The sequence below is a fragment of the Physeter macrocephalus genome, chromosome 2 (assembly GCF_002837175.3).
Source record: "Physeter macrocephalus isolate SW-GA chromosome 2, ASM283717v5, whole genome shotgun sequence".
NCBI lineage: Eukaryota > Metazoa > Chordata > Mammalia > Artiodactyla > Physeteridae > Physeter > Physeter macrocephalus.
This window is the reverse complement of record NC_041215.1, coordinates 78,594,745-78,612,120: the sequence shown is the minus strand read 5'-3', so window position 1 is coordinate 78,612,120 and position 17,376 is coordinate 78,594,745. Positions and strand designations below refer to the sequence as shown.

General features: G+C 43.6%; 1 protein-coding gene across 1 annotated transcript in view; it reads right to left on the bottom strand.

Moving 5' to 3' along the window:
* The window catches only part of LOC129391454 (mitogen-activated protein kinase kinase kinase 20-like), a 35,042-nt gene extending 18,824 nt beyond the window's left edge, over positions 1-16,218 (bottom strand). The window contains exons 1-5 of the mRNA XM_055079253.1: positions 16,168-16,218; positions 14,333-14,363; positions 14,096-14,235; positions 10,207-10,269; positions 9,141-9,233 (exon numbers count right to left, since the gene is read on the bottom strand). Coding sequence (XP_054935228.1) covers positions 9,141-9,233; positions 10,207-10,269; positions 14,096-14,235; positions 14,333-14,363; positions 16,168-16,218 — 378 coding nt within the window. The remainder of the gene's footprint in view (positions 1-9,140; positions 9,234-10,206; positions 10,270-14,095; positions 14,236-14,332; positions 14,364-16,167) is intronic.
* Between the last annotated feature and the right edge of the window lie 1,158 nt (positions 16,219-17,376).

The window sequence follows — 17,376 nt, the reverse complement described above, 5'->3', positions numbered from 1 at the left end:
CTCAGCTGCTGAAACCTGCTGTTTTAAAGGCAGGAGAGTGGAACATCCCCAGATAGCACCTGGGTTATTTATCATTATGTATAACCCTGGTACACTCTATTTTATTATGCTGCCTTTAAAAGGAAGATAATGCAAGTATGGTTAATTTGTTTCTCTTCTTTATCTATACAGTGTCGTGACCCATCACGGCTTTGTCCCACGAGATTTGTTTTTCAACCCAAAAGAAATCCACAAGAAACTCTCCCTAAAAATTCCATTAATAACCTCTTTCAGCGCATATAGGTTGCAGGGTCTGGAACTAAGAATGTTTTAATCTCTCCAGCAAAACAATGTCTCATAATGATGTACAGGACTATTGCTGTACTGATGAAGAATCATACATAATTCAGCACCTTTCACTTGGCACCACTGTGATGTCCTCATTAGCCGTGGCTCACAGTGTCTGTCAGATGGTGTCCATGTGAACGCAGGCATTATATTGTCTTTGAGATGTGCAGCTGCTTCCATGACACTGCCAGTATATAAAAACATGACGCCAGTTTGTTTTATTTAGTGCTAAACCTTCCAGTTTGTAAAAACAAGGCTGACACAGAGCCTGACATGAGGCAGTGAAAATAATTAGCTCTCATTTTCTCAGCCTCCTATTTCCTTCTCCCTGCTGTGTTCTCTTTCCACTAAACCACCACATGTCAGTCGAAATGGGAGGCAATTAGTGGGCTCATTTCAGTCCCCACAACTGTGCTGAAAAGAAAGTATTTATGATGGCACAATGAACAGCTGAAAGATTAAATAACATTTGCCTTTTGAAAAGAAAATGACTTCTAGCTAAATGGGCAATTTTTGATTATTCTCAAACAAGCTTAGAGTAGTTGGTTTTTAAAATACAAGAAAGGAAAATGAGTCATTTTTAGGTGAAAGAATCAAATAAAACTTGACACAGTAATGCAAATAACTGATGTTTTATTGCAAAATATGTAAATGCGTTATACCCTTAACAATGGCTTGTGTCTAAGGTCAGGGCAGACTGGTGCCAACTAGACACCAGTGGAGATAAGGTTGTTCTATTGCCTTCTGGGGGGTTGTTATTTGAGTTATGCTTGAAAAAAGGACTTTAGGGATGATGTTAAAATAAAGTGAAACAAATCAAGTGAGATACACTTTCATATGATGCATCACACACTTGACTACCTGAAATGGTTCAGATGTTAGTTGACATGTTTGGAAAGGGCTTCTTTATTTATTTATTTTTAAACTGTATTTGAAATTGGGAGGTACAAGGTATTCATCTTGGAGAAAAAGAATAGTAGGTCTTCCTCTTGATTTTTGAATAAATAAGAATCTATTCTATCTCAGACTGGGTTTCTTAACCAATATAGAAAGTGGTCTTGCTTACCTAATTACTGCTTAAATGTTTTTAATACTGGGAAATGGGCTGCAAATAAACTTTCACCCAGGACCCTCAAAATACAAAAACAGCTTTTCTACCTACTAAATTCTCCTCCTACCTCCCATGTCTCCAGAAATGACTCTAAGAAATACAATTTTTGTTTCTTTTTTTTAGAAATAGAGTTTTTGGAAAAAAAACCTAAACTGTGCTAGTTAGCAGGCATTGTTTATTCTCAATCCAAATCCTAATGTTGATGTGGTTGTCACACATCTTTGCCTTCCTAACATAGTGCTTTTAATTTCATTCCAAATAATCTGTTCTTTTACAGTTGATTATTTCCAAGATCTAATTTTTGGCTCAGAATACACAAGTCACCGTGAGTTATCAAGGTCTTCTCTCTGCAGAACTTACAGTGATTCCCAGAGACTTTTCAAAACCTGCTTCTAAAAGCAAAGATCTCTGTTATTATCAGCAACTGCGCCTGTCATCATAAAGTTGCCAGTGATGGCTGTTACAACCGTTTTAAAAGGCAGTCACAAATTTAAGTTCTGTTTCTCTGCTTGTATAATTGTATTCTTACTTCCTACAAACTCATATCCTAACTTGTGAATCATACACTGTGGTCAGTGTAGCTGTATAAGCCAATAGCCACCCAAGGGGATCTAAGCCAACAGTGGGTTCATTGGGAGCCTGGAACACTCTCGGAGCTAACTACGCATTTTAATATAGTTGGAAACCAGCAATAATGTGTGTTTGCAATTTATTTAAACCTATGTTTCGTCAGGTATACTTCCTTGCTACTCATGATTTTGAAAGGAATTCATAATCTTGATTAAGAAGACTAAGAGTGATCCAATCTGTGCTGGAGCCAGCTCTCATGAGCTGATTGCTTTCATCTCTTCCCAACTTCAAGTTCGGTGATGTCACATTGGCAATTTGAAATTGGCCACGGTAGGAGCATTGAAGACATGGAAAGCTGCAAACACTACAAGTCAGGGCTGTTTCCCCAGTTATTAGACATTTTCTGGCAGGCCATTTCTACACATGACTATCAACCCATCAGCAAGGATGTACTGGACGCCTCTCCCAGTTTTGTTTTAGTTCTATAGGAGGCTGCCTGAACTGTTTGATGAAGCACATTGCCAGCGCGAATTAGATAGCAGCAGCAAGCCATGTAGTCAAATTCTGAACTGCATTTGCTCCTTTGCTGTCAATTAAAATTTGTATTTCTTACAGAACCCTACCACTGCAAGCTTATATACTGAGGCACACAAACACATGTGTGTGTCCATGTATCTCTCCCCCAAAAAATAGTTGGTCATGGGAAATAAACTTCCCTACACTGAATTTTTCATAAACGCAAGACATATCAAAGTAAGGCAAAGCACTGCCTTTTAGTTCTTCCGAAATGTACAAAAGGTGTTGACTTTTTACTTCCTTACAAAATCCTTTGTGCCCTGTTATTTTATTCATGTTTATCTATCCATTTATAAAAACTCCACAATAGGAAAAATAAAGCCCTATTTGACAGTTTTTAATAGTTATAGTGCTTTGAGAAAGGGCCTGGAGATTCAATTAAGTTTATTAAATGCCACATTTTATAAGCAATCTAATAAAGACGTAAAAGCACAATAGTAAGTGGGGAGCATTTGTGAAAAGCAGCATTTATAACCTATGGCTGAAACAACTGGAGAAGCAGAACTATTGACTGAATTTCTTCGGGCGAGGAGTGGGAGAAGGGGGCCAGGTGCTAACAGTGACAGGCGTAAGGAGGGAGGTGAGGGGGATGGAAAAGCCTTCTATTCCGATGGGGGCAGTTAGTGCTGTTTCCACCCCTTCCAAATGTCCCTCTTATTTTCTCTACCTGGTTCGCTTGCCCCTTCAAAATGCCTCTCAAAGAGAAATCAGAAGAGATGGTCATCTGGAGGGAGGTGGCTGGAGTCTGGAAGCCAGTCTCTAGTTAAGGGTCCACTGGAACCAGGGTGTCGTTTCCCAGGCTTCTCCCCTAAGCTCATCTCTTCTCTACAGCTGGTGATCCACTTAGACCCAAGGGAGCCCAGCTTCAATCAGGTTTCCTTGCCTCACTGGGGAGAAAAGGGGCTAAGGACACCAGAGAAAAGTCTGTGACTGTCCAGCACACACAAGGAATGAACGGCTCCTCGGAGAGTTCCCTCCTAACTCTGCTTTTGAATTTTTATGACACAAAGTCTCAAAAGGATCTCAGTGAGAAAACTCCTGGGTGAGTTGATAGTTTATTCCTTGGCAATTTGAGAATCAATGTTCCTGACTGGTGAGCTTGTAAGAGATATAATAATAAACTCTATGCAGCTGAATATTTCAATAAAAAAGGGTGGTCGCCACCCTGGGGACTGCATGAAGCTGCCTGAGATTCTGGAAGCCGCTTTCCTTCTGTAGCAAGTCAAAGGCCTTAGATTACAAAATGCAAGGCACTTTCCACATGAAACAAAAATAGTGGTGGTTTAGTATTAACTGACCAAAAAAAGTGTTTGCCTTTTTATTACCAATACACCTATTTTGGGGGATGATGATACTTTTCAAAAAGAAGCAGTTTGACACCATGGTTGAGCCCTTGGGCTGGACCTGCCCCTAACCAGGTAGGGACTCTGGGGGAGGAACTTCTCCTCTCTCCTCCTCAGTTTCCTCCTGGGCCTGATACAGGGATAATGCTCCCTATGAGGGTGGATTGTAACAATTACACCAGAAAAATGTTTGCAAAGCACTTGCCACAATGTCTGGCTGAGGTATGAAATAATAATAATTACCATAAGCATTTCAAGCCCTTCGCCCAGGAAACTTGAGCTGAGAAAGACCCAATTTCTGCCAATACCACTGTCAACTTGGAGGCTGCCTCAATGTACATTGTTATTCAAATTAATAATTAACTTTACTCTTTAGAAATGGGTCAGGTAAATGGGTAAAGCTCATTCTCAACTTCTTATTAATTTACATTTTCAGGGAACCCTTTTTTTTCTTTTTCTTTTTCTTTTTTCTTTCTTTTTTTTTTTTTTTTTTTTTTTGCTGTACGCGGGCCTCTCACTGCTGTAGTCTCTCCTGTTGCGGAGCGCAGGCTCCAGACGCGCAGGCTCAGCGTCCATGGCTCACGGGCCCAGCCGCTCCGCGGCATGTGGGATCCTTGCGGACCGGGGCACGAACCCGTGTCCCCTGCATCCGCAGGGGGACTCTCAACCACTGCACCACCAGGGAAGCCCATGGATGAATTCTTGAATTCCATATGGTGCTGGTGTCTGGTGAGGGCCTGGTCATCCCAAGGGGCTGGGGGTGGCAGCAGAGACTGAGATCATGGGCAGGGGGTCACGCAGGTGCTCTGGACTACTGGAGCAGGCACAGGTTCCCAGACGTGAAAGGCTTTCCTTTGTCTGGTGAATCAACCTCACTTACGTGCCATAATCCATCTAGTTGTAAAATGAGGCTAAGAAAAGAATTTAACCTGAATTATCTGACCATAAATGTTGACAGGTCTTTCTTACAAGGAAAGGCTTTATTTTCTACATATATTTGTATATTTGTGGATAAGGTCACATTTCCATTGTTTCCTCTTAGTAGGCCAGTTACTGAAACAACAAACCAATTTTAAGTGGTAGCTAACTGGTGGTCCTTTTCAGAGGCAATGGGAAAACACAGCTATTATTTTCATGATAAAGTCACTGTCATACATTATTCCCAATGGCTGCCGTTAGAAAATATCTTTCATTTTAATTGTAAAAGAAAAGGTGAAATGGTCAAGCGAATCTCCCTGATACACAAACTCAGGTTTGGAGACAACTTCCAAAACCCCAGTGTTCTCGTGTAACTTATTCTAGTCATGGAGACGGGGTAAAGGCTTCATCTTTTCTGTGAAGATGGGCTTATGGGAACTCAGTTAATTGGGATTTTGAGGATGACCTTTTTTCTTGGGTTCTACCTTGAAGGGTCAAGGTAACAAGGTTTTCATGTGGGGAATTTAAATTTCAATTTAAAGCACATTTGTGAGAAGATATTTCATAATGTTAGGATGTAGTCTGACATAATTGGGTAGTTTAGACCTGGACAATAGTTTACTCTAGGATTATTCTGTGGAAGTTTCCAGAAGGCTTAAATATCTTGGGCCAGGTATTAGAGCTTAGCACATGTTTAATATATAAGTGATGATGAAGATGTAATTTCTGGTCTCAGCTCCGTCCTCTTACCCTAGGCTGGTAACACACTTTCTCTAATCAAGGATGACAGACAATACCCTGTGCCTTATGCATCTCACAGAAATGCCAAGGGGGATAAATGAGATGACATGTATGAAATAACTTGAGCTCTTCAGAAAGAAGGACTCTCTAAGCATAAGTTTTTTTTTTTTTTTTTTTTTTTTTTTTTTTGTGGTATGCATGCCTCCCTCTGCTGTGGCCTCTCCCGTTGCGGAGCACAGGCTCCGGACGCGCAGGCCCAGCGGCCATGGCTCACGGGCCCAGCCGCTCCGCGGCATGTGGGATCCTCCCAGACCGGGGCGCGAACCCGGTTCCCCTGCATCGGCAGGCGGACGCGCAACCACTGCGCCACCAGGGAAGCCCCTAAGCATAAGTTTTAAAACATTATAATCAGAAAATTATTTGCAAACGACCATGAGCCTCTTTGAGCCCATATTCAAAACTCATCCCTTCCAAAAAAGCTTTTCCTGGGAATTCCCTGGCGGTCAGGACTCCGCACTTTCACTGCTGAGGGCCTAGGTTCAATCCCTGGTCGGGGAACTACGATCCTGAGAGCCGCGCGGCACGGCCAAAAACTTTTTAAAAATTTAAAGGAGAAGAAAAAAAAAAGCTTTTCCTGATTAACCTCACCCATTCCCATCACTTCTTTATTCTTTTAGCACCTTGGCATTACATCCACATTGTATGTTTCACTTTTGATCTATTGCATTATAATGTCATCTATCCAGCTGCTCACCCTAGAAACTGGGTGCCATCCTGGCTCCTCCCTATCACCCCAACTCCAGCTAGTGACACACTCTGATCAGTTCGGTCTGATCAGTTCCGTCTCAGTGTCCCTGGACACAGGGCACTTCCATGGCACCGCATAGCCTCAGCTCCTTGTCCCTTTTCACCTGGTTGTCTGCACTGCCCCACACAGGACTTTATCACTCTATCCCGAGCCCTTTCCAATTCATCCTTCTCTGTGCTTTTGAGAGATCTTTTTAAAACACAAATAGAATCCTCTCTACTCCCTGCTTAAAACTCTTCAAACTCCTTGGCTCAGCACATAAAACAGTTCTTTTTCTGGTCTCCAGCCACCATTCTGGCCTTAACGCTCCCCACACTATTCCACCTGCTGCATGTTGTCGCCCCAGAGGGAGCGACGCTTGAGTTGAGTTGTGAGGTCCTATAGAAATCAGTCCAAAGAAGAGCTGCCTGTGTTGTCCTGGCTTCTGAGCTTTTGCACATGCTGTTCCTTTTGCCTTCAATGTCTTCTCCCTACCTAATGATTCCTGATGGTTTTCAGATCTTAGTTGAAGTATCACCTCTACCAAGAAGATGTCAAGATCCTCTTCTGACCCCTTTCTACATCACTTTCAGTGCTCATCCACTGTGCTTTCATTGAATGATGTGCATGATGTTGTAAAAAATTCATCATTCTGTATTAAAACCATTCATTGATCTTGTCTATTTCTTCCCATAAACTATGGGTTCCTTGCAAGGCAGTACTATACTTTTTTACTTTGCATTCTGGGCATCTAGCATTGAGCCAGACACACAGTATGTCCTCAGTAAATTTCTGCTGAGTGAATGGATGAAATTATTACTCTGCATGGGTGACCAAGGATCAGCAGATAATCGAAAGTTGCAGTGACTTTAGGCCTTGTGGAAAACCAATGACTCAAGAAGTCTATACCATCATGGGCAAAACCAGACCACTATATTTGGTCTCCAATATCATTTATAGCTTCTGATTTTTACTAACTGTATATGTATATTTCAGTTTCCCACGTTAACAAGTCATTTCTTTGTTAATTGAAAATAATTTTCTTGGTTGAGATTACTCTTGACAAGTCTTTTTCAGGAAAATTCTTCCCTCTTCTTTTACCCCCTCCAAGCCATAAAAATGTTTAAACACAGAGTACTCATAAATAAAGTGCCATAGAGTTGAGCATACCAAAGAAGGTAAATTAAAATGTGCTATTTATTTACCATCAGATGGACCTGGGGTGCCCACAGCTACAGAATCTCAGGATTGGAAGGGCCCTTGCTTATTGTTGGAGAGGAACTTACTCTCCTGCCCCCCTTTCTGGTAGCTGCTTCTAACAACAGGAATGAATAGACAGGGACCCATTCACAGAGGGAAATGAAAAGTGTTCCTATACCAGACACCTAGAGTCAGAGCAGCTTTCACTCAACCAAGTTCTGTGGCCCAAACAAGGGAGGTTAAGATTTCCATTCAGCAAGAGCATCAATCAATATACCTGCAGTGGTGCAGGTAAAACACTCTGTCCAGTGTCTAGAAAGAGCATCTTTTGAAGCCCCTGGTGAAACTAACCCCTTGCAACAATTTCCAATCATTCCCAAGTGCTGGTTCCAGGAATGACCTGGGGTAAGCATGGTTTTATTAGTGAGGGCCGGTTGTCCAGCTGAGCCCCACCAGCTCTCCCAGAGCAACGGGCTCATGTTGTGAGGAGTTGTTTTTGCAAGGTCTCTTTGCAGCATCAAAGGAAAGGTACCAATAGTGCAGAGTAGTTAAGAGTTTGGTTCTGGGGTCAGAGAGGCCTGCGTCAGATTCGTCTTCTGCTACTTGCTAGCCATGTAACCCTTGGACAAGTTACTTGGCCTTTCAGAGCCGTAGTCTCCTTATTTGTAAAATGGAGGAAAATAGCACCTACACCTGAGTCCTGTATGCCTGGAACATGAGTGGTCAATTAATAGACATGATCACTATTACTGGCTAGTCATAGTAATCCAAAGTAACACAAACCTATTAGGATTCCAATTCATATGACACCTAGCCCACGTAATTTGCCCAGACTCTAAACATAACATAAAGTAGCAGCCTGACTGAATGAGATTTGGTCAAATGTCCTGCCACCCCATTTAGCGCTGATAATCTGGGTTTCCATTTTGCCTACGGTTCCATTCTTGCTGTTGTTCTACTCTCGATATTATAAAAGTGATTCCCCTTAAAAAACAAAGAAACTGGGCTTCCCTGGTGGCGCAGTGGTTGGGAGTCCGCCTGCCGATGCAGGGGACGCGGGTTCGTGCCCCGGTCCGGGAAGATACCACATGCCGTGGAGCGGCTGGGCCCGTGAGCCATGGCCGCTGAGCCTGCGCGTCCGGAGCCTGTGCTCCGCAGCGGGAGAGGCCACAGCGGTGAGGGGACCGCGTACCGCAAAAACAAAACAAACAAACAAAAAACAAGAAACTGGAATCAGGAAGCTGTGACGCCAAGAAGCATAAACAATTACTCTAGTGTCCGTGCCCCCGACCTTAACACTCCCCACTGCCCACCACGGTTTGCTGTGCGTTTCCTTGAGGGTTTGGGTGGCCTCACACAGGGCTCTTCAGCTGAATGAGAAAGATTCCTAGATTGGCTTACAGAGGCAGCTGGCAGCCTTTCAATTAAATTCTATTTTATAAAGTCTATAAATTTACTCAGAATCATGTTACCAGCTGGTAGGGGGTATATAAAACCACAGAGTTCCAGGAGAGAAAAAGAGTAAATTAGACTGAAATTTATCCAAAGGATTTAAAATATGATTTACCTGTAGGCCAGTCCCTGGTTTCAAGTGAAAACCAAAAACAAGTTCAAGGTTCACTATTTTTTCCTCATTTTCTTCAGGTTCACCTACTGAGTCCTGAAACAGAAAACTAAGCACTGTTTATACTACATAGTGTTTTTACTTTTTCTTCTCATGTAAAGGAGATGATTTCCCAGCACTAGTTTTTCCATTCTAATCTATTGCTTAATTTTTGGTTATTTTGGATTACACTACAAATTCCAATTACTAAAAGCAAGAGAAATGACATACTAAGCCTTTGAGAACTTTGCCAAATGATTTGTCTCATGCACTACAAACTGAATGTCACCATCTTACATTTTTCACAAGGCATCTTGCATTGTGCAATTTTACCCTAGAAATGCATTTCGTCCCTGGAGATGCACAGAGACTTCGCCTTGAGAGTTTCACAACACTCAAGATATTTACACCCTATTCCCAGAGAAGAATTATGCAGTTCCTAGAGCGTCTGTGGATAGAGGGCCAAGCAGAGGAACAAATGAATCTTCGTGGGCTTGGAGATGGAAAACCAGAGTTGTTAGTGAATGAGAAGAGTTCTGTATATTGTTTGCAAGTATCTACTAATTTTATAACCAACTATGCCATATACCTTTAGACTATATTCAAAATAATATGTTAAATCTACGAATGTGTTATTCAAACAATAAAACTCCTACCCCTCAATGCAAGTGGTAATCCAGAGCTTAGCGTGTGAATTCCTTCAGCAGCTTCCATGTCGGACAAAGGTCTCCCGAGCCAGGTGGGAGGCCAGAGGTCCTCACCTACAATGTTAGCACTTATATCCCCTAGCCACTAAGGTGACATGTGTTGTTCTTATCATGACCGTAATGTTAATATTTCAACTTGCAGGGAACAAGGTTGTTCCATTTATGCACATCCTCAGCTTCACTCAAAGGGCCTTTTGTTGGACAGATATGATTAAATTTCACTTCAAACAACGGTTCCCGACACTGGCAAATTTAGGTGTGGATGTGGCTGGTACATATGTCAATAAAAGTAGCATATTCTCAGTAAGAAAAACCTTCCTTACCTTAATTAGTGGTGGGAAGTGAAACAAGTTTAGGTAATCGTGGGTTAACTTCTCAATGGCTGACTGTAAAAAAAAAAAAAAACAAAACACAAGAAACCCACGTGACTTTATTAATGATCTGATAATGCCAAGAAAGGATTAAAATTATTGTGCACATATAAAGGCATTCTTTATATACGTAGTTCACAAAATACCTTGGGGATGTTAATATCCAACATCTATTGAGAATAAACCTGGTTGTTCGAAGTAGTATAGGTAGTTTATAATTATTTAATGGAACAGGAAGATATTTTAAAGATGTTTAATCTCAGAGTAAAAAATAAAGAAAACCTTTCTTCAAATACCGGTATAGTAGTGACAAGTTAATATTCTAGTGTACAGAATGCGGTTGTCACCCCGAGTAATTGTGGGAAAAACAACAAAGAACGTGAATATATCACCAGAGGCTCTCATTAGGGCTTAAATCTCACTAAAGGGCTTGTTGCATTGAAAGGGCTTTTCTGTGGGTTTGTGTCCAAAGCTCCCTCCCCCAGTGGAGGACAAAGAACTCTTAAAGGAAAGGAGGACAATTTAAATTATTATTCTTGTTTATACTCATCAGGTATAATCCAGCTTTTCTGTGAACTGAGCATATCACATAGAGAGTAAAAAAGTACCGATGTAAGAAGAATTAGATGCATTTTTTAAAAAGTGAAATGAAAGCTGTTGACACATCATCCAATAATGAGCACTTATTGGATGTTAGGCTCTATTCCTTCTTCAAGGCTCCTCCACAGAGGGCTTCCAGGCTCGGGTGAAGAGGGGGCCAAGACAGGCTGAAAGGAGCAACCAAGTAGCAAAGGGCAGGTGGACAGACCGTCCACTTTGCAGTTGTATAATCTACCATCTGTAGGCTGAGAGACTCACTCGTTGAGAAGGTGTACAACAATGCCCTGCCTTCCTCCATGAGACAGCAGAGAATGGAGGGCACTTTCTCACCCTCAGGATGGGTGTGTGTGTGCGCGTGTGAAGCACCGTGACAAGGACCGGGTGGGCTCTTCCAGTCTGGAGGTCCTCTTGCAGCGTCCCATCCCGAATGGCCCAGCTTGAAGGATTCTTTATCCTCGTTGCCCCGAGAGTATATGCAGGATGCTCCCAGACCTCCCATGGAAAGGTCCGTTTCCATAACCCTTTCGCCTTACTCTTTCCCTCTCATGTAAGCTTATTTGTCAGAAGTACCCAGGACCCAGCTGAGTTTAAGAGAGTGTCACCTGTGGGCCGAGCCCCCCCCGCCCACCCCTGGGGTGGCCACTGTAATAGGGCCCTGGCTTTGGCAGAGGTGGAGGGCCCGCACACCTGACTTTTGAGACCCACCCCCGCAGGGACTGACTGTCTTTCTGTGCACACACAGACTCTTCCAGGAGGGAGTCTCTGGTCCCCGCAGATGCTGGCTACGCCCCTCCTTTGGAGCTCAGGACAGACACTCCGCTCCCAAATGCCAAGACTCTGAATTAAGAGAAGTTGTATATACACGTTTTCTCTCTTTTCTGGGATGTAAATTCCTTAAGGGCAGGATTCTTTGTTTCTTCACAGGCCCAGGACTGCATCAGTAGGCATCCACTAGATCTGCTGAACCATAATCAGTAAGTTTGGACATTGCTTGCTCTAATGATACCAACCAGCACAGAGGGGCACTTAGACTGTCCTAGGCTGGGTCTGGGAATATTTAAATCACCAAGGCTGCTGAGGAGCTATCACAACTCGCCACCCCTTTTCCTCCTGACTGCTCCTGAAGGAACGAGTCCTATTTCAAAGGCAGGAGAGGGGAAGGGGAGTTGGGAGCATCTTTTTGGCATCTGCTAAATGGGACAAGATTTACCAAAGCTCTCTCTTTGAACCCTGAAACTTCTCTGTACCAGAGAAAAGAATTTTTCCTACTGTAGCCCATCTAAGCCAGCGTTGCTTTTCAGGATGGATTTGCCCACAGCTGGAGGTTGAGATTAAATTATTTGCCATCATTTAAGATGTATGTTTATGCATGAGGTTTCCTGCCCATCTTGTGAGACGGAGCAGGTGGTAGGTTAAGGCTAAGCCATCATCTAAAGGGTGCTGAGGGGCTGTAAGGATGTTCCTTATGTGGATCCAGGGCCCATAGGACAGAAGTGGATGTGTTCTCTTTGGACCTCAGGGAGGATTTCCCTGAAAAAGCCTGGTATCAGTAGCTCCAACTGAGGCAAAGGGGAAAGTTGTTGGCAAGTTGGTAGAGCCTTTGTCAAGAGGTGGATTTGGATAAGAAGTTGCTTTTTCTACATTTCCTTCCCTTTTTTTTTAAAAAAAATATTTATTTTATTTATCTATTTATTTTCGCCATGCCGGGTCTTAGTTGCGGCCTGCGGACTCATAGTTGGCGGCATGCATGCAGGATCTAGTTCCCCGACCAGGGATCGAACCCGGGCCCCCTGCATGGGGAGCGTGGAGTCTCACCCACTGGACCCACCAGCGAAGTCCCTACATTTCCTTCTTTATTCTATTTTTCTTCTTTCTAACCTGTGCCCACCCTTCCATCTACCCACACTGGGGTTGAGGAGGTTTGGGGCGTAAACTCGATTTCATCGTAAGATCTCTCTTGAAACAGACCTCTGAATAATAACAAGGTGCACACAGACGCCAGCAAGTGTTATTTGGTTTGAGTAACTAAAAAGCAAAACAAAACAAAGAAACAAAAAAACAAAACTGGTTGCTAAACTCCAAAAAGGCAACAACAACAAAAACAGAGGTTTAGCTTTGAAAGCGTTCAAGGGACTTCCCTGGTGGCGCAGTGGTTAAGAATCCGCCTACCAATGCAGGGGACACGGGTTCGAGCCCTGGTCTGGGAAGATCCCACATGCCGCGGAGCAACTAAGCCCGTGCGCCACAACGACTGAGCCCATGTGCCACAACTACTGAAGCCCGCGTGCCTAGAGCCCGTGCTCCGCAACAAGAGAAGCCACTGCAATGAGAAGCCCGCGCCCTGCAACGAAGAGTAGCCCCTGCTCGCGGCAACTAGAGAAAGCCCGCGCGCAGCAACAAAGACCCAGCGCGGCCAAATAGATAAATAAATAGATTTATTAAGAAAAAAGAAAAGAAAGCTTTCAAGACTGAAGTTCTGGGGGGAAATGTTAGGATTTCCTGAGAAAATGAGGGATAAGAGTACACATAAGGTGGTGTCTGTTCTGGGTAAAATTCGGAAGATTGCAGACTGAACACACATTCCCATGGTTTTAGGTGCCATGGTGGCTCAGGCTTCACTCAGTCCGTGGACACGTTCTGGCATCGTTAGGGGTCCCTAATGGATATCCAGCCTCTCTGGCCTCAAAGCAAGTTGCCTCCTGCTATTGCCGGGTGGGCTGGCAGCTCTGCAGGCGCACACGGCCTTAGTGCCACACGACGCTTCTTTCCACACTGAGGCCTCTCCACAGACAGAGCCCTCCCGCCAGAACACCTCCTCGCCACACCCTTCACCCGCTTACACCTCCTGGCCCTTCAGCTCTCAACTCCATCATAACTTCTGCACAGAAGCCTTCCCTCGGCCCAACATCAGCTCTCCTTTGTGGCACTTCTTACAACTGCCATGTTACCATTTTTGCATGATTAATGACTGTCTTCTCCACTAGACTAGAGACTTCCTGAGGGCACGGGGGTGCTATGCAGGTGTATCCATGTGACTTCTGCTGGACCAGGTATGAACCCTTTGTTCTGGGATTATGAAGAGGGAGTAGGGGTCCCATGGGGGCAGCAGCTAATGATCAGCTGGTATGAAGTATTTCCATACTGTGACCACCAGCTCAGCCTCTAACATGACACACGACCTGCTTCACGGGAGGAGCTCAATAAAGATTTGCTGACTGAATGTTCTCCCTTTCTGAGGTACCTTTAAATGGATGATATGCCCCTTGGAGACGATGCCCATGTCTTTCAAGTCTTCTTCCTCGAGAAGAAGCAGTCGCTTTCCTGTAATGTTGTTTTCCTTAAACAAGTTCGCATACACGCTCATCTCCTCTGAAGTGTCACCTGAAGGGAGTGATTAGAAGACAGAATAAAATTAGACTCAATCACATCCCAAGCAAAGTTAACTCCATGAATTAAGAAGGAAAGTTTTTCCACTTGCCTTTTCTGACGAGCTGCTGAACCCAAAAATACTGTGGAAGAGAGGACATATATGGTTTTGAAGATTCATTCATGGTCGGTGGCCAGACTTAACAGTAAAACACATAGTTTTTCAATGGATTAAAGTACCTTTAATTCTTGCTCAACCACAAAGGGAAAACAGAAGACTTTCTCTTTACTGTTTTGAAACTTCAAGGTTTCAAATTGGAGACATCCTCCCTTTGGGGGTCTTGGACCCTTGAAGGACCATTGGTTTTCCTCCTCATTTGAAAGATATTTAAAAATCCTTTCAAGAAGATTCGTACTTATAATGCTTTTTCCATTCATGTGCCAGTGGTCCCCTGGGTTGTTGAAGGGCACTGGTTTACCCAGGAATTGTATGAGTAAGAGGGACCACACGGCAGTGGACAGAAAGATGGCTAGAATGCGTCCTCTGTTCTAGGCCTGGTCATGAAGTAGCTTTGTGGCCCAAGACAAGTTAAAGTGCGGAGCTTCCTACACAGAATGAGGTTGGACCCAGCAACCTCAGTCCTTGAATTTCCCTTGGCGTGTGTTTTACCATAGCCTCTCACACTAATCAGGTGCAGGGAGACAGGATGGGGGGCCACACCCAGGCCCACCAATTCTCTAGGGAGCCCTTGACCCTGGAATTTTATTTAAATGGTTTGCAAACCACTCACCTCAGAGCAAAGACTAAAAATAGCTTTTAGAGCTCAGTGCCTTTTAAAACATTTCTTCTCAAATGAGAAGGGCCAACTTTGCAGCTGGGGATAAAGGGATTATATCCAGGCCGGTGAAGAGGCGAGCCTAAGTCCTCTGTCCTTGTTAAGCAGGGCTGGCAGGAAAGTTAGAATCACCAGGACTCAGGGAATGGGAAATAGAGGCAACTGGTGCCAGCGTACTTCCCCTGCAGAAGCCACAGAGATTAGCTTATCTGAAAGCAGTATTACTTCACCAGAAGACCAAGGGCTGGGAGGATATGCCCTGGCCCAGAAACCAGTTGAGTCTGGTAAACCTTCCAGATACCTTCCCAAGAGTTTCTAATAGTGAGTTTGACGTTGGGGTACCTAGTCTATTTCCTGGGGTGTGGGCCTGCTGAGGCTGGCATACAAGCTTTTTTTTTTTTCCTTTTTCATTTAATGAACCTTGAACTTATAAAATGGACCTGGACAGGCATAAACCCCTGAGGTCTCTGACCAAGAATTCTCGGGGCTGTTTTTCACTTCAGGAAACAGATACAGAGATATAACAGGCTAAGCAGGATTGTTCCTCAGGGTTACTCTACCCAGACTGTAGGGTGTCGGATTTCCTTTGGACTTAACTAGTCTGTTCACATCCTCCCCCAAACAGGGGGCTTTCTCCAGCTTCCGCTTCAGAGAATGTCTGGGAGCTCGGGTCTATTCCTTCTTGGGAAGGTCAGAGTAAAGATGGTAAAATGAACAGGGCTAAGGCACTGCCTTTACCAGTTCTTTCCTCACCATGGTTCAAGTCCATCCCTGGTCTTTTGGGAAAACAAGATCAATTTTTTTCCAAGTATGTTCATTTAGCATCCTGGATCCCCCCCCTTTAACTGGTATTCATTACTGTATTCTGGAATACCTTTCAGAGCAAATAGGGAGGTGGAATCCTCTTGTAAGATTTGAAGAGATACTTGCTCTGCTCGAGGCCTTATTTTAAATCATTACTGCATTAAAAATAGAAAGACATGGAATTTGTCAACTTCTCCTACTTAACACTTTCCTAAGGCCCAAACCCCTCTCCCTGTATTTTTAACTTGTGGACAAGTTTATGAACTACCTGCCCAGGTTAAATGAGGCATTAAAAGAAGCCGCTTACCACGTCCTCTTCTGTCCAAGCACCAATCTCAAAGGAAGGCAGCAGCTGCATGGGAAATATGAATGAAATGGAAAAAAAGAAGGAATATTATCACTGTCTTTTTGGTTTATCCCCACTTTTCAGTATTTTGGCTCTGGGCTGCTGCTCTGGCTTGGTTCCTCCTGCAGGTGGCATTGAATGGAAACCAGTTTTCCCAACTGTTAAGGAATTTCTCAGGGTTCCAGAGATGTTGCCCACAGAAGCCAATCGACCTCTCAGTAACAACTCATTGTGCTTGGTGAGCCGTGACAATGGGACTCTGCACACATTGGGATTTTCCGCTCTTTGTACTTAGCACACTGAGAGTAGTTTTACCTCCCACGAGAAGGCCTTGGCAGTCATGGAATTTCTGACGTTTGTCAGATACCACAGCCGTCTTGGGAATTCTCAGTCAACACGAAGATCGTTTGATCATTAATGAAAATTCCAAAGCAACCACTTGGTAACCAGATGTTTTACATGCTTATTTTTAGAGGGGAATTTCTAAGTGTTTAACTAAATGTCTCAGTTGCACTATATTTTTAAAACCAAATATTAGAAGGACACGTAAAATTGGAGCCATCCTAAGGAACCCAGGTTGCAGAGTTGCTCTAACTAAAACTAAACTAAACTAACCTCCCTCCCTGGCAAGTATACAAACACGAATGGCAACTTTGCAAGAGGACTCCTGCCTGCCCATTTTCAGAGCCAAAGGGCTACTCGCTTCAATATATGCTCCATGGCCACAGACTAAATAAATACCTACGTACTGGGAAGAAAATCTGTGTCTTGTGACTTGAATTAGTTTGCTATAGCCATTAGTTTTAACCAACTTAACTTGCCAACATGGTTGGATTGCGCTCATGAGGCAACATGGCGAAGTGTCTTTCAACCCCCGTTACAAATAGTATTTTTTGTGCGGGTGAGTTGAAAAAAAAAGAAGTTAGATTTGGTTACTTTTACCATTAGTGTAAAAATCAGAGGGTGGGTGAGTTAATCCTTCTAATCTGCAGGTATTTTAAATTCACATGCTCAAAACCTTGCTAGGAAAGGCATGCCCCTGCCTTCAAGGAGCTTTCAATTTAAGGGGGGGTAAAATAGGTATGGATTATACCTTGGGAGGAGTTCAAGGCCACCTCCATTTTAGTTTCCTCAGTGCCCAGCAGAGTGCCTGGCACACAATACCTGGTA